This window comes from Halichondria panicea, chromosome 8 (assembly GCF_963675165.1).
Source record: "Halichondria panicea chromosome 8, odHalPani1.1, whole genome shotgun sequence".
In the NCBI taxonomy this organism is placed as follows: Eukaryota; Metazoa; Porifera; class Demospongiae; order Suberitida; family Halichondriidae; genus Halichondria; species Halichondria panicea.
The window spans coordinates 3,762,331-3,786,104 of record NC_087384.1 but is presented as its reverse complement, the minus strand read 5'-3'; the positions used below and the strand labels follow the sequence as shown (position 1 = coordinate 3,786,104).

The 23,774-nt window shown below is 42.1% G+C and overlaps 2 protein-coding genes and 1 long non-coding RNA gene across 14 annotated transcripts; 2 read left to right on the top strand and 1 right to left on the bottom strand.

Annotated features, from left to right (window-relative positions):
* Positions 1–600: 600 nt before the first annotated feature.
* LOC135339987 (ankyrin repeat domain-containing protein 27-like) lies at positions 601–16,395 on the top strand. 12 transcript variants are annotated; one of them, XM_064536255.1, is made up of 12 exons: positions 601–682; positions 876–951; positions 1,714–1,915; positions 2,121–2,222; positions 2,286–2,502; positions 6,687–6,788; positions 6,989–7,089; positions 7,281–7,605; positions 8,198–8,413; positions 10,495–10,791; positions 10,930–11,135; positions 11,223–11,362. In XM_064536255.1, the coding sequence occupies exons 6-11, from the start codon at positions 6,701–6,703 to the stop codon at positions 11,073–11,075; spliced, it is 1,173 nt and encodes a 390-aa protein (XP_064392325.1). In that variant the 5' UTR covers positions 601–682; positions 876–951; positions 1,714–1,915; positions 2,121–2,222; positions 2,286–2,502; positions 6,687–6,700; the 3' UTR covers positions 11,076–11,135; positions 11,223–11,362. The 12 variants fall into 12 exon arrangements, with proteins under 12 accessions (XP_064392325.1, XP_064392324.1, XP_064392326.1 ...); XM_064536260.1 differs by lacking the exons at positions 601–682; positions 876–951; positions 1,714–1,915; ... (4 more) ...; positions 7,281–7,605; positions 8,198–8,413 and adding exons at positions 11,847–11,948; positions 12,474–12,695; positions 12,899–13,000; ... (4 more) ...; positions 15,745–15,774; positions 16,253–16,392 and having other exon boundaries at positions 10,649–10,791; positions 11,223–11,576; XM_064536261.1 differs by lacking the exons at positions 601–682; positions 876–951; positions 1,714–1,915; ... (4 more) ...; positions 7,281–7,605; positions 8,198–8,413 and adding exons at positions 11,847–11,948; positions 12,474–12,695; positions 12,899–13,000; ... (4 more) ...; positions 15,742–15,774; positions 16,253–16,392 and having other exon boundaries at positions 10,649–10,791; positions 11,223–11,576.
* LOC135339993 (uncharacterized) lies at positions 15,026–21,243 on the bottom strand. Its single transcript, XR_010396157.1, has 6 exons — positions 21,070–21,243; positions 20,872–20,925; positions 20,631–20,684; positions 20,388–20,510; positions 15,730–18,803; positions 15,026–15,468 (listed from the first exon to the last, which is right to left on the bottom strand). It is a non-coding gene; the product is annotated as an uncharacterized LOC135339993 (long non-coding RNA).
* LOC135339986 (zinc finger MYM-type protein 1-like) lies at positions 21,223–23,764 on the top strand. Its single transcript, XM_064536252.1, has 2 exons — positions 21,223–21,459; positions 21,593–23,764. Exons 1-2 carry the CDS (start codon positions 21,387–21,389, stop codon positions 23,758–23,760), a joined length of 2,241 nt encoding a protein of 746 aa, XP_064392322.1. The 5' UTR covers positions 21,223–21,386; the 3' UTR covers positions 23,761–23,764.
* The last annotated feature ends 10 nt before the right edge of the window (positions 23,765–23,774 follow it).

Sequence of the window (23,774 nt, the reverse complement as noted above, 5' to 3'; positions counted from 1 at the left end):
CTAAAAAGTGGCTCTGCTGACTTAGTAGGATGTGATTAATCCATCAGTACAACTCTTGAGAGCTGAACATCTCTAGCTCGAGAACTACGGGGCAAGAAAGGATCGGCACTCTAATAAGTCCGAAGCAAGCCGCGGCCACTGAATAATAGCCGCGGCTATTCGAACCAATCCGCGGATTATCCGGGGCTTTCCATCTAAGTCGCGGCCATGATCCGGATGAATGGGGCAAGCCGCGGCCACTGTAATAATAGCAGCGGCTATTCGAATCAATCCGCGGATTATTCCATCTACGCCGCGGCCATGATCCGGATGAATCCGCGGCCACTGTAATAATAACCGCGGCTATTCGAATCAATCCGCGGCTTGCCATCTAAGTCGCGGCCATGATCCGGATGAATGGGCAAGCCGCGGCCACTATAATAAATAACCGCGGCTATTCGAATCAATCCGCGGATTATTCGGGGCTTGCCATCTAAAGTCGCGGCCATGATCCGGATGAATGGGGAAAGCCGCGGCCACTGTAATAATAGCAGCGGCTATTCGAATCAATCCGGGGCTTGCCATCTAAGCCGCGGCCATAATCAGGATGATTGGGGGGGGCCAGAGAGGTCGAGTGCTTTTTATATAGTCGAAGCAGTTTGCAAGCGCTCCTAGATCTACACTAGATCTACACTACAGCAAGGTAAGCGACTATGGATTTTGGTCCACAAACATCTGATCAATCGATTGATTGATCTTGTGCGATCAAAGTTAGTTGCTGTGCCCTGTTGAATGAAACAACTGTCATATAGTCATATGTACTGTATAATTGTTGTGGCATACGTACATGTGTACTTGTATACAGCTGCCACCCCCTCATGTGTGCCACCGTTCAGGTTGGTTGGCAGCAGTTAGCAGCAGTTAGAAGTTGAAGTGCAACCAGCCATGACCATCTCATGCGCACACTGCACTGTACGTACGTATGTACGTATAATTATACTTCACTAATGCATGATTGACCGCACTTCAACTCACCAACCATACATACTATACTGCATTTATTGTATACCAGTCTTTGTCATAATAATTGTGTAGTGTAGTGTAGTGTAGTGTGTAATGTACGTGTCTCCTAAATGTGGTTAGGACTCTGCGACAGGTCAAAGGCACTCTCCTCCTGTGAAGGAGGTGAGTAAGGTGAGTAAGGTGAGTACTGTATTTGCTTGATTAAACGCCCGGGTGTTTATTTCCTAAGAGAAGTCTGTAGAGAGGAGAGGGCAGAGGGTGTTTAAACGAGATGGGCGAAACGGGCGGTTATTGAACATCCGGTAGTGGGTGTAGATTAATGTGAGGGCGTTTATTTGAACACGTGGCTAACAAACTGAAGTATGGCTAGCTATTCAGTTAGCAGTACTTTGAATCCTTCTTCCCTACAGAGGCCTACAGAGGTCACACACCGTAAGTATTGCTCTACCTGGCTCCATAGTAGACATGTATCTATGCTGCCATGCTTCCCACTAGTTCCACGTGTCTACCACCCACAGTGCCACGCCCATACATGGGCGTTTATTGAGCTTTTACCTGGGCATTTAAACGAGATGGGTGTATTGGGTATTTGCAGTCTGCAATTTCTGCAATTCAACTGCGTGGTTACAGCACAGAGGAAAACCCTAGGTTGTATATAGCCATTAATTCATTATGTCGTTATTTTGAGGGTTACACTCCACACGTAATTAGGGTTAGGACTGGCAAGGATCCTGTGGCTCGCACACTTTTCTCCTCGTCTTTATACAACCTCCCTGATGAGTTCAGTATTCAGGAAGAACTGTCATTTGGAGCGTCTGGACCAACATGGAGGGAGCTGGCTGATCATCTCAGTAAGATCGGAGAGAGAGAGAGGAACAAGTAGCGAAGGAACTCGTGACCAGCTACAAAATCGGTGAGTACTGTGCAGTCATGTCTCACTTAATGTTTATTATCTAGTGGATCTTTACTGTCTGTTTTGGCTCTGTGTGACTGTTGCACTCTACCAAATACCCACTCTAGTATGAGTAGAGGATGTGTTTATTTGCTTACCATTTACAACCCCTTTGTATACTTTTTTCTGAGGGTCCTTTGTTCATTGTTACTAACCCTCCCCTCAGGTATTATGTGACTGAGGGTGACTGAGGGTGTGAGGAAGGTCAGCTACCACCATCAGTCAGCTCGTAATAAATGTTGTACATACAACACTGTATGCTGTTAAGGTGTGCAAATTTGTACAAATTTATATTCCAGCATTGCTTTAGTCACATTTTACTCCCCTCCAGGTCTACACAGGGAAACGGAGAGCTACCGTAGCCGAAGCTGACCTATCCTTGGTTAAAACAGGAGATCTCGTTGCTGTTTATTGTGAAAACTATACTAAGGAGCCTGTAATTGGTGAATGCATTCGTATTGAAGAGCGGTACATTGAAGTTGCATGGATGGAGGGATCGTATTCATCTGTTTGGAACCCTGGAAAATCCGAGATCCTAAGAACATGAGGTAAACCTTCACTTGGACTGATACAGATACAATTCCAAAAACTTCTGTTTTGCTATTTGCATCCATGCTAACAAGCAGAAATTGTTAGCAGAAATTTTCTCCGCAAATGCACCATTGAGCGGTTGATGAAAATGTATGCTAAGTTATAGGTATAGCCAGCGTATAGCCTTGCTTGGTTCTCTAGATATGAAGGCCGAAAGTAGCTGGGCGTGGTCTGGCGAGTGGGTAAAGGGTGCTAGGTATGAAAGTGGCTTAATGGGGGTCAGAGGTCAGTTTGGAAAAGGGTTGGGCTTGCAAATGAGAATGAGAATCCGGATGACGACATGTCTGGGTCAGAGGTCAGATGGGCTGGGCATCCGGATGTCCGGATATCCGGATGACGTATGAGTTCAGAGGTCAGCAAGATAAAACGGGTCAGAGGTCAGCTCAGAAAAAAGGGGCTGGGCTCTGTGCTTTATATAGAAATACAATTCAAATAAGTACGGCCTGGGGTCGAGGCAGCTAGCTAGCTACTATACTATACTATACCTTAGGGCAGTGCTAAATAGACAAAGACAGCACTCTACACAGTATCACAGGTGAGGAAGTACACGTGCATTGGAGGGTAAAAATACAGAGGTTATATGTATATTATTTAGACTCGCATGCCGTCACTGTTGCAGGCGAACAGTAGACTGGTCAAACTCCGTGTTGAGACTCGTGTTGCACAGTCAGCATATCAGAAAATATGAAAAAAATGGCTGCGGTTTTCGTGACGTCAGTATACTGCATGTGATACGTAGAGTTTTCTAGTGAAACGTCACTATCATTGATCTTGCGGTAACCGCATGCGGTTAGTTGCCACAAATATCGTGGCAAACGTTACACGAGTCTCTACACGGAGTTTGACCAGTCCCTTTCTCAAGGGCTGGCTGGCGAGTCTATATATTATTGGCTACTCATTCATTTGTGATACCCCAAGTCAGGATGGATCTCATCTCTTTATTGAGAAGAACCTCAAGGTAGAGGGTAGATAGGCGTGGCCCGCCTCCAAAAAGGGAGACGGGTTGCAGCCCTATTTAGCATTCGTTCTGAGCCGTGTGAGAGTTGTCCTGTTGGAATAACAAACCACAAAATGCGTGATGCGTGGGTGATATATTGCTTCAGCCTCAATAACAGACCGCCAGTGATGTATTTATACTAGAGGCCAATAATATTTTGTGCGTGGGCGGGTATTTGCATTCTTGTGAGAGCGTGACATTCTTCACGCACTGGGATAACTCTCAACACGGCAGCTTGCCAGTCCCTAAAGCGCAGTGGAGGGGAGTGGTTTTCCAGTCTATCAGATTACAGACTGCTTACGTAATGCATTTCAGCACCAATCAGATTTTATAGCCCTTATGTAATGCATTTGTTGGCTTCCCAGCTTCTCCCCTTTATGCAGCAAGCTGGTAACTCACTCAAAATAAGGCCTTCTACAACACAGAAGTGATTGTGTGCATGTGCTCCGTTTGTAATCCCTCTCTTCTCAGGGTCCATTTTGGGCGGAAGATTTGGGCACACGTAAGCGCGTCGCAAAATGTTTGACTACGCCCACTTTTGTTGATTATATACCGTATAGCAGGTATATTTCGAGGGTATATAATAATTATAAGACCCATAATACAAGATAGCCAGGAAACCTAAACCATTCAAATTATTATCTTACGACCTTAGCTGTTTATCGTTTTATTACGTACTCCATTAAAAAATGTTCGCGGATTGAGCCTCTACCGCGAAGATTTATACCCACGAAAATTTATATCTTTATTGAATAGTAGGCGTGTTCAGTATTATTGACCACACCTATTGACTATAAGAGGTGCCTCACCGTTATAGGCTAGTCCTGGATTCGAGGCTAACGGTGTGGAGGTACAGCTGCATGTTGATGTGCGCATGCGCCAAAAGGCTGGAACTCAGACCACGAAAATAAATCCGCGAAATCCTTTGTAATGGTCCATCCGCGAAAATTTATACCCTCGTAATATACCCGCTATACGGTACTTAGCCCAGAGGAGGTCCAACATGTGTGCACGAATCACTACAACTCATTTTGACAAGTATATTATCTGTTACAGTTCTGTAGACTATAATAGTATATGAGTAACAAATTAATATTTACACAAGCACACATTCACAGCATTTGTTTTAGGGGGGGGGACGGGTGATGCGTGGAATTGGGGTTTCCCATTTAAATGTCACTGTTTTATTTGGTGGGGGTGAGGGGTAGCGATTGTGGTGGTATCGATGGTTTGTGTACGGGGTACGGGGGAGGTGGGAAATAAGCTCTGTCGCTGCTGTACGGAGGAGGTGAAGAGCTATTAGTAGGGGGAAGAGAGGATGTTTAGTTCATGCATACTAACATTTTTCTTCATTAAGCAATTCTACAGACAGTTGCAAGTTGGTTGTCCAATTGAAGTGCAGTGTTGTATGGCGCTATATTAGTGCCATAATTCAAGGGGGGTATACTTTTTTGCATTAGGGGGTATACTTTTTCATTAGGGGGTATACTTTTTTTTATTAGGGGGTATACTTTTTCATTAGGGCATACTCTTTTCATTATAGGGGATATACTTTTTCATTAGGGTATACTCTTTTCATTGTAGGGGGTACACTTCTTCATTAGGGTATACTCTTTTTCATTAGGGGGTACACTTTTTCATTAGGGTGTACTCTTTTCATTAGGGGGTACAATTTTTTTCATGAGAGCAGTATAGGAGAACATTATTCAGTATACTTTTCACTGGAGCCCTTTATTTATGGGCTCCTGATAAATCGATGACCATTTCCAGAAGACGTTTGACTTATTGATCGATCTTTGACCTGAACACAGAAGAAATTCAGAGGAGGCTGGAACCACTTGACCTTAGTTAGGGTCACTAAATAGGATTTTCTTCAAACTTCTCTTTCAGACTACTTCAATCTAGTTTTAGTGTCTGTAAGTTATTCTACAGGGGGGGGTCAATTTTTATTTCGCCAATTTTGTTCAAAAGCAGAGATACGATCAAAAGTCAGCTCTTGTACTAGCCTCGATATCGTGAGCGGCTTGTTCACAAAATTAAAGTGTGTTTATAACTGCATGGAACAAAGCATATTTTTCAGCTCTCAATGCAGTGAAGTAGTAGCAGCATCATGAAACGTTTGTCCGAAGTCCAGAAAGTTTGCGTACCTCTCCTGCTCTTACTGTACATGATCTATTAAAGTGTATCTGGTGACATCAAGAGCACAGTAACTACAAACTCTTTACTGGTGCACACACCCCTTTTGCTCATTACACGCCCCTTTTTAGCAGCTCGCCTCATCCAATGGAAGTGCTGGGCGTTGCCTATCCTATGGTCAAAGCCAGTTGTGCGTTTCCCTCGAGAACAAGCCGCTCACGATATCGAGGCTAGTACAAGAGCTGACTTTTATCCTATCTCTGCTTTTGAACAAAATTAACTTATAGACACTAAAACTAGACTTGAAGTAGTCTGAAAGAGAAGTTTGAAGAAATCCTATATTTAGTGACCTTAATTAATTAACTGACTAAGGTCAAGTAGTTCCAGCCTCCTCTGAATTTCTTGTGTTCAGGTCAAAGGTCGATCAATAAGTCAAATGTCTTCTGGAAATGGTCATCGATTTATCAGGAGCCCAGGGCTCCAGTGAATTTTGAAAAGTATACTGAATAATGTTCTCCTATACTGCTCTCATGAAAAAAATTTATACCCTAGAAAAAAGTGTACCTCCTAATGAAAAGAGAGTGCACCCTAATGAAAAAGTGTACCCCCTAATGAAAAGTGTACACCCTAATGAAAAAGTGTACCCCCTACTGAAAAGAGTATACCCTAATGAAAAAGTATACCCCCTAATAAAAAAGTATACCCCCTAATGAAAAAGTATACCCCCTAATAAAAAAAAGTATACCCCCAAATGAAAAAGTATACCCCCTAATAAAAAAAAGTATACCCCCTAATGAAAAAGTATACCCCCCTTGAATTTATGGCACTAATATAGCGCCATAGTGTTGATTGTTGAATTGCACCGTAGTAATTAGCCCAATTAGGATGACCACAGTGTTTTGTTTGAGTCTCTCTGGAGGAATTAGTTACATGTAGCTTGATAGCTAGCTAGGATTAGCCTCCTTTGCGGGTTCTCAATAAGAATTAATTAATTAATAATTAATACAGGCTGTTCATAACAAATGTGTCATGAAAGTGAAGTCTCTGTTGGCATGCCCACTTCCCTAGTGGGAAGTGCGGCCTGGGATCGAGGCTACAAAACACCTAAACGTAAGATTTGTACAATAAACCGTCAATTGAATGTCCTTCATGCTTCAGCGGGCGTTCCATCCAACCCAGTTAGCCTTGTGCTACTACCCCCTTACCAAACACACACGCACGCACACACACACACACACACACACACACACACACACACACACTAACATCTATTTATTTTGACTTTAATGGCGAATCCAATCCATCTATAGATCTGTATTGTTGCTGCAATGCCACATTGTGCAATCAAGAAAGAAGATCTCGAATTATTTTCCCCATCCCTAATGAGCATGCTCATTTATATTATAAAATGGTGAGTGTCATACCATGACCGCAAGGCAATATGCCTTATCCTTAAAAAAAATCAAAAATGTACTATTACAAGAATTTTAGAAAGCCAGCGAATATGAAGGTCCTATATAAGGGTGGCCATATAAGGGTGGCCGGGCAGTGGCAATCTGAAGGATATAATAATAAGAATTAATTAATTAATAATTAATACAGGCTGTTCATAACAAATGTGTCATGAAAGTGAAGTCTCTGTTGGCATGCGGGGCATGCCCCAACCACCAGCTCTACTGGAGTAAGAAGTGGGGAACAAGGTTGCCTCCATTACACAGAGCTTGTTGTGACGGCCACCTTGAGATTGTAAAGATGCTTGTTACCCATTTATCCGGCCATGGAGCTTGTAGATCTACCTGTTTCACTGATGACGGTGGTGGGGAGGCTAACAGAGCTCCACTTCACTGGGCATGCTCGGGAGGTCATATCGAGGTGGTGCAGTACTTGATCAAGGAGGTCAACTGCAGCACTGTCAACTGCAGCACTGGTTAAGCAGTCGTTACTATTTGTGCCTCTCGCCATGTTTTTGCTTTCACTCAAAAGTATTAGAGTGTTACTGAAGAGGTAAATAATTTGCAATGTGCTTTGATTGTTTCACAAGAAAGGGGTGTCCACAGTCAATCCTAACAGTGGGAGCAAACCCTTCAAAGCAGTAGTCTGTGAGATAAGTATTTAGAATTCAATCACAGTTGTGTCTGGTTCAGTTCTGTTAGCTGACTCTGGGTAGTCTCGAATACCCGCCTCAACCTAAAAGCTTTTAGGTTGAGGCGGGTAGACTCTGAGATCCTACTTCACTTCTATGCATGAGAGACTCCAGGCTTCTTTGCTGTGATCCTAGTCCACAGTGTATATAAAACTCTGTTCTCAAATGTTTCAGCATGCCTCCAGTCTTGTTAGCTTCCTGAGTTGCTTGCCTAGACAGTTTAATAAGTCATACATGATATTCATCACTACATGCACTGCATTATATGGTTTCTTTATAATCATGTCATGTCACCAGCCGAGGGTTTGCACTTTAGTGCTCTAGTGTTAAATCAGATTTCGTGTAACTGACTATCTATAATTATGTTAAATTACAGATGTGAGGGATGATGAGAGACAGTCCCCACTAGATATAGCTATGGATCCTGACACTCTGCGAGAGAGGGAAGGCTGTTTGGATGTTGCCCTCTACCTGATATGCCGTGGCTGTGGTAGTGATAAGGACAAAGACAACTTACTGCATGCAGCATGTTGGTGGGGCAAGCTGGATATAGTGAAAGAACTGGTTGAGCAACACAAAGTTGACCCCGAAAGTGAGTGTTAATTCTATTGTGCCTTTGAATGTTCTCTGTAGTATCATATACTGTTCACTACTTGGTAACGACTGCCTGCGCATGCCCCAATCTTACCCCAGTATCTGGAGGCTACAAATAACAACGTAAATGTTCTGTAAAACAATGACGTCAAGACAGAAAGAAGTAGATTGAAGGAAGTAGATAGAACGGAAATCGAGTGAGCAACTTGTACGCACAAGCTTCTAGCCCGGTGGAGGTGCAAAGCTACATAATAATGATAACATAAAGCTACACACATAATATCATTTAACTATGGTCATACAGATTGTAGTAAATGACTGCGATCTAGGAGTGCGTCATATCCTAGGCGAGGATATTACTATCTTTTGGCAGTATATCGGTCTAAGCAGATGTCACGTGCCCTGTCACGCTAGAGGTTAGGGGTCACGTGACTGCGGTAATGTTTTGGGGGAGTACTGAGAGAGGAGCCCCTGCGATTAGCATTAAGCACGTAAGTGTTGGGGGCCCTTATTCAGCCCCCCAACCAGTATATCAACATCGTCGGATGGAAAATAGGTCTTAACCTCCGTGAATGGGAGGGTGGGAGGCATAAGATTTGAGCAGCCAATTTGTCTGTGGCTCGCTGACAAGCGGCTGTACTTTAGCACGTGGAACCATGGATGCGCATGTGCGATAGGCATGCATGTGACTGGAAGCCACACCTACGACTGTGTGATTCGAGGTAAGACCGCGGTTAGTGTATTACCTCGTTAACTACGTTTATTTAACTCCATTAAACTACATGATGAATATTTTTTGTATTATTATTAAAGAGTGGGTAATGATCAACCACGATTGTTGTTAAAAACGATCTATGCCAAAAGTTCAAGTCTAGCTGCATCAGCAGAGCCTTGCAGCTCTCTTCTCACTGTTGCAGCTACCAATAGCTAGCGTTCTAGTGCAGAGCTAACTACTAAGTAGAGTAGCAACACTTGGTGAACAAGTTTTGTTACGCACTCTTCTAAAAAGGCTGCAATGGCATTCCAAGTAAGGAATATCTCGAGAACGAAGCATTATTTTGCAAATCCACAAATTAGAATCTATGACTATAAAAGCCTATGAAACTCTTACTTGCACTTCATTGATCCTTGAGCAGCTGTAGCAGTCTATACACACACAGACAGACAGACAGACTCAAAAACACACCGTATACATTGCTTGCGCATGTGCACCGATGCATAATAATAGACTGAAGTGCTAGTATACTGTATGCGTACACCAAGGCATCAGCACCCGCGCTGCTTTCATGTTTACTATAGTATTGTCATTGTGGTCTTGTTACTGATGAGGAAAAGGAATGTAATTGCATTGTGTTGCAATAGTCAGGTCAAAGTCCAGTCCAGTCCAGTGTTCCAGTACACCGATTACAGGCAGCCGAACACCAACAATAGTACCTCAGAAGATTATGATAGAAGATTCCGTAATGTTGTAAGAATCGAAGACTATAATATTATAGGTAAAAACATGAGTTAATAGGCAACATTTTGAGCATAATTGGGCAATTAAGGCCTATAATCATTGACCACCTTTATCTGGGTCCAAGCCAGAGGGGTACGTCAATGTCAATAGTTTACAAATTAAAACACCACGTGGCCTTATGCAGACGTTTACATATATAACTGAGCTCACCCTCACCACTACTAGCTTCATCACAACAGAAATCAGTTGAGCCCCAGACGAACCAGCTAGAGAGAAGAGATTACAAGATATGGAAAATTAGCCTTCTTTAGCTAGGGTATAAATTTTGATGTACTGGTTTGCTGCATGCGCTGGATAGGCAAATAAACGATCAAAAACAACAGAAGCAGTATATATAGCTGTTATATCCAAGCTAAGGTCAATAATCCAGGACTACAGATGTTTAATGTTTTCGTTAAAAAGTGACCCTATTGACCTTGGCCTCTGGGTGCAAGTAGCAACCACAAAAGTAGTGCTCTGAATGTTTTAACCCCTCCCCCTCTCCCTGAATTACTCGCTATAATTATGGTATTCATAAAGCTCTGGTAACACTATGTCTGATAACATTTGGGGTGTTTTAGAACTGCCTGTCAATGAATGGAAAGTGGACAAACGGGAGTATATGTGGAGCGATGAGGAGGGTTTTGATGAAGAAGATGAGGATGAGGATGAGTTACAGTTACCACTGGACAAAGCTCTAGGCCCTGATTATCATGAGTGCGATAATGAAGAAGGCCGTGTGGATGTTGCCCTCTACCTGATCAACCGTGGCTGTGGATGGAGTATGCACAAGGAAAAGTTACTGTGTGCAGCAAGTCGATGTGGCAAGCTGGGTGTGGTGAAGGAACTGATAGAGCAACACAAAGTTGACCCCAAGAGTGAGTACATGTGATGACCTAGCTACTGTGCTTTTAAATGGCCTGTTTAGTATAGCTTTGTAGAGAAGGCCAACTTTAATATCGTTGAGTATATAACACAGCCTCTTCCAGTGTTATAATGTATATACCTTTGTTCAGAGGCAACTGATGTGATGATGGCCAGACTGCTCTTGACGTTGCTTATTGGAGTGATCACACTGAAATTGCTGACTACCTCCAATCTCTACCAAACTACGATTATGAGTATATGTTGTGGTCCAATGCTCGCTGCACAGCTGCTGTGACTGGTGATAGTGACTCCGGGAGCGAGGAGAATAGACCACCACCAACAAAGAAACAAAAAGGTGACTTTCTATTTTTTTATTTAATCGAACCTTTACATAATTACCACATACACTGTTACCCCCCCGCCCCCTCACACACCATCACAGTATGTCCTAACTGTGAGGAGAGCTGTCATATCCACTGTGCTCAAAAGACGCTAGCCAAGGACTTATGGGAGGCTGTTCATACAGATGAAGATGTCATCAAAGTAAGGTCCCTGTTGGGACACGGTGCCTGCCCCAACCACCCGCTCTACTGGAGTGTGGAGTGGGATGAGCTGCCTCCATTACACTGGGCTTGTCTGATGGGCCTCATGGCGATTATGAGGACACTTGTTACCCATGGTGCTCGTACTGATAAAGGTGGTGGGAGGGATAACAGACTGCCACTTCACTATGCTTGCGAGGGAGGTCATAAAGAGGTGGTGGCATACCTGATCCATGAGGTCAGGTGTAGCACTGGTAAGTAGTCATTGTTATTGTGTTATTTCAAGAGTATAAAACTTTTGCAAAATGACCGTTAGAAAGGTTTTCGCTTTAATTTTCAGCCTTTCTGCGATATTAAATTCGTGGGTATGTTTGCGGTACATGCTTAATCATCTAAAACCGCGAACATTTTATACTCTCGAAATATACACGCTATATACGGTATTTCCTCCACATCAATGACTGCAGTAATATCTGTGTGCATAATTATTATGATACTTGAATTTAAACTATGTTCCACAACAGATGTGAGGGATAGGAACAGCTGGACCCTTCTTCACTGTGCCTGTGAGAGAGGAAATAAAGAAGTCGTACAGTATCTGGTGGAGAATATGAAGATGGATGTTGGTGAGATTTAGTGTGCTCTTATTTTTCTCCGTAGCCTCTCCTATACTGTTTGTTCTTGCATTATAGTTGTCATAACCCATCGGAATGCAAGTATTTGATTATGGTGGCAATACAGACTTTATAATTATATGTCCAAGCTCAACCTGTCTGCATGGTTTCTAGAAATTAAGATTATAATTATTGGCACTACTTAATTACTACTGTGCCAACTGGAGCACTGAAGTGCAAACCTCGGCGTTATAATTTGGCCGCATGTAAACATCTAGACCAACGTGCAGGTTAGAGCTTCTTAGCTTTTGTTCACTTTTGTTCCACAACGAAGCTTTAACATCAAAATGTGCCAAATTTAAAACTATACTATACCTTGTTGTGTTGAGGCTATCCATAGTACAAACACAGTGCTATCGCATCCAGATGAGCAGACTCAGAATACACAGAACGACAGACAGACTGACTGACTGACTATAGTATACCCTGTGTGACTGTTTGTCGCACTCATAACCATGCTAATTTACTGTCCTGCAGATATGATGGATGATTGGGAACAGTCACCACTGAACATAGCTCTGAATTCTGACTATCTGTATGGCTGTCTGGATGATGGTTGCATGGATGTTGCCCTCTACCTAATGAGCCGTGGCTGTGGTGGTGATGAGCACAAGGCCAAGTTATTGTGTGCAGCATGTTGGTGGGGCAAGCTGGGTGTGGTGAAACAACTGGTTGAACAAGACAAGGTTGACCCCAAGAGTGAGTTTGATAATCTATTATGCATGCTTAACACATTTAGACAGATAAAAGGCTAACTAAGCTATCAGTCCAGTCCTTTTCTTGATATGGCCTTTCCCTGCAAAATAGAGCAGTCTAAACATGAGTCAAAATTTGTGCAATAATTGAAACACACACTTGCACTGTCAATCCTTATGTATAGTACCATGGTGCGTTATGTGCAGATGTGAGGGATAATATCAACAGGACCCCACTCCACAATGCATGCGTTCGGGGACACAAAGATGTGGTGCAGTACTTAGTGGAAAAGGCCAACTGTGATATCAGTGAGTACTAGCTCCCAGTGTTATACTTTTGCTTTACACCACCATTCTTGTTCAGGTGCAACTGACAAAAATGGCGATACTCCTCGTGACATTGCTACACAGCGGGGTTACACTGAAATTGCTGACTTCCTAAAGCCTCTGCCACAACAACGTAAGCTCACTACGATCATATGTACAGTGTGGTTCAATACAGCTATACTCTCGCTATATACAGCTGCTGTGACTGAAGAGAGTGAGGAGAATGGACCACCACCAACAAAACAAAAAGGTGACTAGCTAGCTGTTATTGATCAAAAACCTTATAATTATTGATTCTCATTTATCCTCATTTATCGTTTGTCTTACATGTACCACTTTATTATTTTCACTGTTGGAACACTACAATGCATTAACGATTACATTTTTATGAATGGTTAGAGTCTGAAAGAATCAAGTTATAGTTAGGCCATGCAAAGTCAATTTGTAGTTTCTCAGGCCCTCGCGCTTGGAAATTAGCAGCTTTATAAATATCACGTGACCTCAAATTAAAGGCACTAAAAGAAAAGAAAAGGATAAATTTGTATGGTTTTTTGCATGGTCATGAATAATAATTATGACTAATATTGATTAGTAAAAATTATGCACTTCCGCTTATTGTGGAAGTTAGGGGTGTGTTTTCAATTAAAATTCTATGAATAATTATCATTATCATCAAATGCCTCAATCCGCTTGCTAATAAAGGTCTTATTATAACCTCCATACATGCAACAACGTATACGTATATATATATATGTTGGCTATAGCTGTCGGTAACTGTTGCATAATTGGGTATACATGTATATAATTTACTATAATACAAGTAAATATCATGTTGATTCTTGATCACAAGCAGTATTATTATATTTTATATCCCGTTGCTATGTTGTTGCCAAGTGCAATATGAAGCATATATATTGCACTGCTGAAAAGTCATATTGCACTGCTGAAAAGTCATATTGCACTGACCACAAAACGCCCCTCTGGCATAATTAATTAAGCAAACAAGTTGGCACTGAACATCTACAACCCGGCTGACCCCACCACTCCTCTGCTGAGCCTGGGACCGTGACAAAATGAGGAGAGCAGGCAAACAGGTCAATAGACTAGGCTAGAAATTGTATCGTGTGCAACCTTGTAGACAGATAATATTTGGCTGCATAATTATGGTGCATAAGTTTAGCAAGTGATGGATGATTGTGCTTTATATTACATACAACTGTTGCTCCCCTACAGGTAACCTAGTGTTTGTGGAGATTAGCCGCAGGTGTTACGGTGGTCCAGGGCTGGTGTGGATGTATTCTGGCTTCAATGATGCTCAGCCTAAGAGAAACACTCCAGAGTAAGTTAATGGCTTGGTTGAAATAGTGTAATAATTTATGTTTTGAGGTTTAGTGTACTATAATTATGTTTACAACAATCTTTGAGGTTTTGTTTGCCTGTTTGGCTATTAGGATCTTTTGAAAGATTGTTTTAGCTGCTAAAAAAACTGAATCTAGCTTCACCCCTAAATACTTTTTTGTAATAGACCAAAACCCCATCCAAAGGTACTTGCTTGCTACTGCTACATTTTTGTCTATGTACAAATAATACTGATGACATATTGATACTAAATCGGCATGCTATGTGACAGCTGAGCCCACGTCCCCTAGGCCGGGCCTTGTATTGGCATACATGTAATGATTTATGGGGCCCATACTGCTCCTATATACGTCTTTAACCCTAACCGTGGCCCGTCCACCCAAAAGAAGGGAGGACGGGTTTCAATTCAAGCCTATGTCTAGATTTTGCATTTACGTACAGCTTCTTATCATTTAGTCATAACGTTGCACATACACTCTTTCCGCCGTTTCACTCCCTCTTGGAAAATATCATCTGGTTGCTATAGCTAAGCCGCATAGTCAATTACGCATAGTATAACACAAAACTAATCATAAAATTTGCGCGCCAGGTCATATTAGTGGGTCAGTGTGCGTTTGTGTGTGTATTCTGAGTGTGAATGCATGCATGTTCACCTTGCTGCCATATAATAATAGTTCTGCATTTACTTACAGCTTCAAAACAACTTATTAGTTTATACATTTAGTCATAAAAGCTATTTTATCTGTTCTTTGACTTGCTGGAAAAGTATCCTGGCGCATAGCCCTCTGCTCCCTTGGACGTCCCCTTGTACAGATCGCCCTTTTGACACAGATGCTGCAATTTACCTGGGAAATAGTTTCGAATACTGAAAGTACAAGTTCTTCGAATGATGACCTCTTGTCATCTACGGCTCTCTCCCACAATCCTAGCTCTTCTGGTTCCATTAATTGTTTCAGGGTCTCTCTGGCTTCTGTGCACATCTCATCCACCTTTTCATGCGCATTAGTACATTTTATGTCTATTGGTGTTAGAATGTAGTCCGAATCTTGAGGGTATTCCACAGTGGAGAGGGGTGTGTCCAGTTGTGAATCCTGAAGGGGGGTGATAATGGTCTGCTCTGGTAAATTTAGCATATAATTATACATGTACGAGCATATACCGTAAATAGGGACGGATTTCAACCAATTTATAAGCCGCGAAAAACAATGTAGCATACGTAGTCAAAATATAATGTGCGAAATTCACGGCAATTTTACGAAAAAAATTGGGGGCCCGCTATGTATGATACATACATGTATAATTATATGCACTGTACGTGGTTGTGCTGATGATGTAACTATTAATTTTTTCACCTGTCTCTCTAGCAGACATCTCCTCCAAGTTCCTGTATATACATGGTGGGTTAAATTCCTTAGTATCCGGTTTCTGAGCATTATATGTAGTTGCCGTGTATACAATACATACTTGTTGTTTTCAAATGTGGTTCACCAAATGCAGTTTCCACTCTATATATCACAACTAAGTAACAATTAATACGCTGTTAGAGTGTATACCGTATTACTAGAATATTTTGCGGGTGAAAAACCTTTGCGAATGAGCTAAATCAGCAGAAAATTTGACCCTTTGCGATCCAACTATTGCGATTTGGCAAGGATCGTGTGCATTTACTAGTAAGTTTTGCGATTTTATTGTTGCAAATTGATCAACCCTCGCAAAATTTGCATATGTTTTTACTCGCTAGTAATACAGTACATACGATTGATACGTTATTACAATGTATGGTTTCTGTTAGTAGGAGAGGGGACAAATCACATATTTATTTCAGAGCCTACTACAAGTTCATTGTATGTACTTGTTTTTGTTTTTGTTTTTCAGTGTGACTGTGACTGGGCTGAGAAGTTTGGAGTACACGTGACGTTCATCGTGTGCAATGACAAAAACCACTATGTTGGAGGCACTCAGGGTGGTTGTAAATTCTCGGAGACCAATCCTAACATTCCCACATCGTTCTTGGTCTCAACTAAACCAGGTGCGTTCCTGTTATATATCTGTTAGCTCACAATGAAGTGGTGCTAATACTGTAATACGTTGTAGGTGTGACACCCCAGCCTCAAGAGAACCATCAAGCATGAAAGAGTTGCGTTCAGTCGTGCAAAGGCAACTTAATAATAATAATAATCGCCACGTTCATTTTCACGAGCAATGTAGTTATGTAATTAAAAAACGGCCTTTTGTGACGCAATATGCAATATGGTCCAACCCACTGTGTCTGTGGCCAGACGTTCTCTATTCAACATGCTCTCTCATGCCCAAGAGGAGGCTACCCCAGCATAAGGCACAACGAGCTAAGAGATAAAACTGCCTCTCTATACTGAAAGAAACCTACCATGGTGTCGCAACGGAGCCAACTCTACAACCAGTGACAAGTGAAACCTTTGAAGGTGCCTCAGCAGAGACGGAAACGGTTTCAGATAATGAAGAGGATCTCGTCATTCGAGCAATGGTCTATTTTGGTGATTTCCTCAGACAGAAAAAAGTATGAAGGAAAGTTAAAGAGAAAAGAAAACGCAATACGAACAAAGCGATCTAGAAGCTGAAGAGTTGAAGCCACTATTACATTATAATTCTCCCCCCCCCCAGCTGGACACATCCCTCTCCACTGTGGGAGACCCTAATGATTATGACTACTTTATAACACCAACGGACATGGAATGTAAAGAGGCTTCTCAGAATGCTCTCTGCTTTCTTGATTTGAGCCAATTGGACAAGTTTGTGAAACACCTCAATGCGATTCGTCAGTGCCCTACACCAGCTTGTAGAGGTAACATTGTTTCCACTTCAGTCAGGAGGGGAAAAGGTGGAGCTGCAACAATAATCTACAACTGTGACGGATGCCAGGAGCAAGAGGTCACATTTGACACGTGCAAGGTAGATGGAAGGAACAGTGAGATCACACGAGCACTGCATGTTGCCTTCATCATCAGTGGATGTACCTACACAACCTACACCAAGGTCTTACGCCACTCGCTGGGTATTCAGTCCACATACGATGACCGGTTTCAGGACACTATACGCTTCATGTTCCCAGTGGTCAAAGAAATGGTGGATGAGATGTGCACAGAAGCCAGAGAGGCCATGAAACAAAAGAAAAAGGAAGAGCTAGGTTCGTGGGAGAGAGCAGTGACAGTTGCAGATGGAGCATGGATGACAAGAGGCTACCATTCAAAGAACTTTACCTTCAGTATTCGAAACTACTTCACAGGTAAGTCAGCATAATATACATGTATATAGGCGGGGTGAGAATTGTAATGGGCACCTAGCAAGTTTTGGAAACACAGGCCAGTCAGGCCATTCAGTCTGTATTGTTAGCTAAATTCTCATATAATAATTGAATTGGGTGATAATTATCTCCTTGTTTATATAGCGTTAACAATGTGGCCATTAGTTTGTATAATACATCACTTACAAATCGTGTGATGTCAATGCTATAATTGTGTTGTGATCGTGGTTTATACGGAGGCTGTTATTAATAGGCAATGCCTTGGCATAATCTATTTCACAGGTGAACTGCTTTTTCGAAAGCACTTGTGCCAAAAGGGCCGAGATTTAATTATCAAGGAGGAGCTGTACAAGGGGACGTCCAAGGGAGCAGAGGGCTATGCAGCCAGGATGCTCTTCAAGGAAGCCAAAGACCTGTAAATGGAAGTGCAAGGCATGCACAGGACAATCGTAACTATTAATCTTAACTACACGTATTAATCTTACACATTACCTGCATGTACATGTGTATTTACCATAATTAGCGAAATTGACTACCGCACACTACTAGACTGCATGTAACAGTGCATGGAAGGAGTATAGGTTGCAACACTACTGTCGCAGCTACATGTAGGCAGTTTACAAGAGGTTACGAGGAGTTTGGTCAAGTGCATTTTTTCTTAGATTGCATGGCCACACATACAGTACTAATTACAGTCCCATCGTTAGGCCAGTTGTTTGGCTCTGGGGCTCACCTAATAGAGCAGTTCTTCTCGCCGTCGATTCCGTCCGGAGTATGTGCAGTAAGTGAAAATTGCAGAGAGCCACCAGACAATTGAAGGGATGGGTGCAGGCCATGGCTCGTCGTGTAGTATTCCCAACCGAGCGTGAATTAGATGGCCACGAGGAGTGGATACGGTGCATGGCCCTGAAGGTCAATTAGCAGTTGTGTTCTCAACTTGGTGTTCTGAAATTGAGCTTCGCTATTTAGTGTTCTCAACTTGGTGTTCTGCACTTGAGCTTCGCTATATAGTTGAGCTTTTGCTAGTTGAGCTTCGCTAGTCGAGTCTTCGCTAGTTAAGCCTCTGATAATTTGATTTAGGTATAGAACCTCGCTAATCCGGACCCCTTTAATCCGAAACCTCGCAAATCCGGACAAAATGGCAAACTGAAAAAGAGGAGGGGCTGTCAGTAGAATAGAGTACTGCGCATGCGCAATTTAAATTGCTTAGCTGAATCAGCAATAATTTTATTGATAAACTACTCAAGACAATGGCCACTGCAAAGAAAACGAAGAGGGAGCTCACAAGACTCACTGTATTGGAGATAAAGTTGAGATAAAGGCTAGCAGCTTCCCTTCTGGCCACAGTAATAACATAATACATGTACCAGAAAACTCTGACGACAGGCTTCCGTTACGACAGGAGGTCAGGTTTCAAGCTAATGTTAGCAACTATAGTTGCAGCCCAATCGCGCAAGCAAGGTAAAATTGAAATCCTGACATTAGCTTGAAACACGACCTCCCGTCGTAACGCAAGGCCGAGCCTGGCCCCAACTAGATGGGTTGCAGCATGCAATTAGAGTGGGCATAATCTCGGTAGAGTACGGCACATGTACACAACAATGGCGAGACTAGTGTACATAATCTTACAGAGGGTTAGTACGCCCAGGGCACAGAAAATACCACCGTTATTTATTGATTGCTACACTACTCTCTACTTTTTCTTTATCATGCCAAGTAGGCACACGTACCTATCCACCTGATGGAGCAAACTCCCCATCTGCTGGATTGCTTATGTTTTACATACAGTACAGCTATATATGCATCAGATGGATGCGCATAACAAAAAACAGGCACCTTTTTCTAAGCGACAAAAATATGTACATGTATTACCGCAACTGTTGGCGCTTTTTTAGAATTGTAATCAGCCTTAGTTAGAAATGCACGCAGTTTAGAATTATGGTACTCACATCAGTATCCACCGTTTGCGTGTGAGTGGATTCAATAGTAAATTTGTTAGTCTTTGTTGTACTATGGTCACCCACGTGGTTGATTAAACTATTAGTGTCAAAAGAGAAATCGCCATCACAACTCTAGGCTCATACAAGGAGCACCGATCTTACTGAGATGGCACAAACAAGCGTCTGGAAGCAAGTAGACTTGCCAGAGCCGGTAGGTACTGACAGAAAAACACCCACCACTCTACCACAGTACAAAAGAAGACAAAACCGGACTTTTCAACACTGGAGAGAGCTTGAGCAAAAGCAGAACAGAAGTAGAAGTCATCACAACAAAACTAGTCACTAGTCTAGGTCATAAATGTTGTAAGTAGCTGTGTTATTTTATTAAAACTGCTGTGATTTGTGCAATGACATCGATCATTGTAAAATATAGACTAATTTACTAAGATATCTCGATCCCCAAGAATCTTGGGGCAATTGACGCATGCGCAGACAGTGTATACCAGGTCGTCTTTCTCAATTGAGAGCGGCCTGGAATCGAGGCTAACACAGACAGTTCCTACAAAGTCAACTAGCTTTTCAGAGTAACTGACATGTGGGTACACACACACCAGGGCTGAATCCAGGATTTTGGATCAGGGGGGGGGACAAATTGGGCAAATTAAAAATGTAGGAGGGGCAAAGGCAAAGTCATCAGAATTAACAAACGAATCTGTCAGATCCTAGGGGGGGAGAATTACCCCCTCGCCCCCTCTCAATGCAGCCCTGCACACTACGAATACACACTCACTTTGAGGGGCTGATCAATGCTCCAAACGACAGCTCCAGATACTGGACTCCTCGGGGACATTGTAAAAGATGAGGAAATAAACAGCGAGCTTGCCCAGTAGTACCAAACAATTGGAGCTGCCTCCTGTATATAGGTAGCATGACATTTAGTGCACGGTTAGATGATTGTATATACAATCGTTAGGAAGAGTACACATAGAACCGGTAGTATACATACAACGTCTCTATATAATTATGTACTCACATATCTATACTCACACGAGGGTACTTCCGTTTCCAATCCCTCTTCCTCTTCTATCTACAATAGAATATACGGGTTATGAAGGTAGCCCAAATGAATCAGCTGCACCTCTCAGGTGTTGGAGAGATCGAGAGAAGACACAATAATAATTCCAATACACTTGTATTTATTTTACCCTCCAATGCACGTGTGCACATAGAACCGGTAGTATACATACAACGTCTCTATATAATTATGTACTCACATATCTATACTCACACGAGGGTACTTCCGTTTCCAATCCCTCTTCCTCTTCTATCTACAATAGAATATACGGGTTATGAAGGTAGCCCAAATGAATCAGCTGCACCTCTCAGGTGTTGGAGAGATCGAGAGAAGACACAATAATAATTCCAATACACTTGTATTTATTTTACCCTCCAATGCACGTGTACTTCCTCACCTGTGATACTCTCTTACTGCCTGCATGCTAGCTCGCTACTCTCTTACTGCCTAGCCTGTATGCTAGCTAGAGAGCTACTTATTTGAATATTGTATTCTAAAAAAAGCACAGAGCCCAGCCCCTTTTTTCTGAACTGACCTCTGACCCCATAAAGCTGCGGTCTTAAACAAGAGTCTGGTGTGTAGGTCATAGGCGTAGGAACCAGGGGGGCAAGGGGGGCAGTTGCCCCCCTCAGCCAAATATTTTGCTTTTCGCCCCCCTTAGCCAGCACTGCTCTCTAATTGAAAAAATATTGTGAGCATGTGGCAAAAATAACAATGTATCAGGCCAAGATTACTTTTTCAAGTCTGTCTGACAGTAGTACTACCAGTGCTTCTTTGGATCAAGCAGGTAAGTGAATTATAGCCCCAGTATAAGCTTAAATGTAGCTATCTAGCTTAAACAGCTTGCTCAAATTGACAATGCTCTCTAGCCTTACAGCTATGTAGTGACATGATTTAATGAGAATGTTTTATACCCATAGAGTCTGAAGCTTCGAGTACCCAAGCTGCTTGCAATTGCCAGGGGTGTAAAGACATTAACATTCCTTTTCAACCTCAGCTATCAGCTGTGAAGGATGAGAGACCTATTTTGACGAGATGGTATGAGCTCTACCCATGGATAACTGTGTGTTCAGAAAATAGGAAAATATTTTGCTATTTGTGCAGAGCTGCTAAGGCAAACAATTTGCTGAGTGTGACTCCTACAAGGAAGTATCAGCCAGCATTCGTGGAAGATGGTTTCAACAATTTTAAGAAAGCCATAGACAGGTTTCGTGCTCACGAAGATAGTAACATGCATAAAGAAGTTGTGCTGAAGAGATCTACAGGTGTGAGGGTAGACACTCTGCTGAGCACACAGCTTGCAACTGATCAACTTTATCATAGAACAATGCTTATGAAACTACTCTCTACCATTAAGTTCCTTGTAAGACAAGGATTGCCTCTTCGTGGAAAACATGACGGTGATGATCCTGAAGGAAATCTAGCCCAACTTCTTCTACTTAGGGCTGAAGAAGATAAAAAAATGCTGAGATGGCTTAAACAGCGTGATTATCTTTCGCCCGAGATTGTGAATGAAATTATTACCAAAATGGGGCAGTTTGTACTTAGAGATATACTGTCACATGTGAAAGAGAGTCGTTTTTATTCAATCTTAGCTGATGAAGCCACTGACGTATCCCACCAAGAGCAAATGTGTCTCTCTGTTCGCTGGATTGATGAAGATCTAAATGTTCATGAAGATGGATTAGGATTGTTTCAATTACCTGATACTAAAGCCTGTACTGTTTTCTCTGCTATCAAGGACATTCTAATTAGATGTACCTTACCTTTGTGTTCAATACGAGGTCAAGCATACGACGGTGCTTCTACAATGAGTGGGATAAGAAATGGTGTACAAGCCCTAATGAAATCTGAAGTTCCTGAGGCATTGTATGTTCATTGCTTAGCTCATAATCTTAATCTCGTCCTCAAAGATGTTACAAACAAATCTGAACTGGTCAGGAATGTAATGGATTTCATATACAATCTTGTACAGCTCATACGCTTTTCTCCCAAGCGGCTATCCTTGTTCGATTCACTCCGTAAAGATATTGCTCTACAAGGAGATGGGAGTACTCCATCACTGAGAGTGCTTTGTCCCACACGCTGGACTGTTCGTCATACTGCTATAAATTCTATCTTGAGAAATTATCAGGTGTTGATTGATGCTTTGGAAATTATTCAGAAAGGCCATGATGAGTACGCAGCAAAAGCCAACGGTCTACTTGGGCGTATGGAATGCTTTGACACGTACTTTGCACTGAAACTTGCTTACTTGGTATTTTCTGCTTCTGAGCAGTTGTCCATTAACTTGCAAGCAGTGGACCTAACAATTCAGGAAGCAACTACAGGTGCTAGTCTACTTGCATCCCACCTAAAAGCTCTTCGGACTGAATCTAAATTTGATCAGTTTTATAGTTCAGTATGTGAGGAAAGCAAGCATTTCACTGAAGAGCCCAAATTGCCTCGCCAAAGGAAATTACCCAAGAGGTATAATACTGGAAGTACTGCACACCAATACACAGACCCTAAGTCAAGGTTTAGACGTGCGTATTATGAAGTACTAGAACTTGCTGGAGGTGAGATCGATAGAAGATTTGATCAGAAAGATATGAAAATTATAAAAGAAATTGAAATACTCCTGCTGAATGCTGCAAATGGAAGACCATATGATATTGAGATCCTTCCTCCCTCCGTAAAAAGTTTCCTTGAGAAGGACTTTGATTTGAAACGTTTGTGTACACATCTTGCACTAGTTGCTGATATGGTTAAGCAAGCTACTCCACAAGTAACAACTGTGACAAATATAAGGACTATAGCTCAAGCGATTAATAGCAATCATATTTACAAGAAAATGCTGTCTGAAGTGTTTATGCTACTCTCATTGTACTTTACCTTCCCTGTAACAACAGCTTCAGCCGAAAGATCGTTTTCAGCACTGCGAAGGCTCAAAACATTCTTGAGGAGCACAATGACTGAATGTAGACTTAACAATCTTTTTTTGCTTTATGTACACAAACATAGGACAGACAGGATAGATTTATTAGCTATAGCGAAGGATTTTATTTCTGTTAATTCTAGAAGACAAAGATATTTTGGAGAATTTTAAATTGTGTCTCAGTG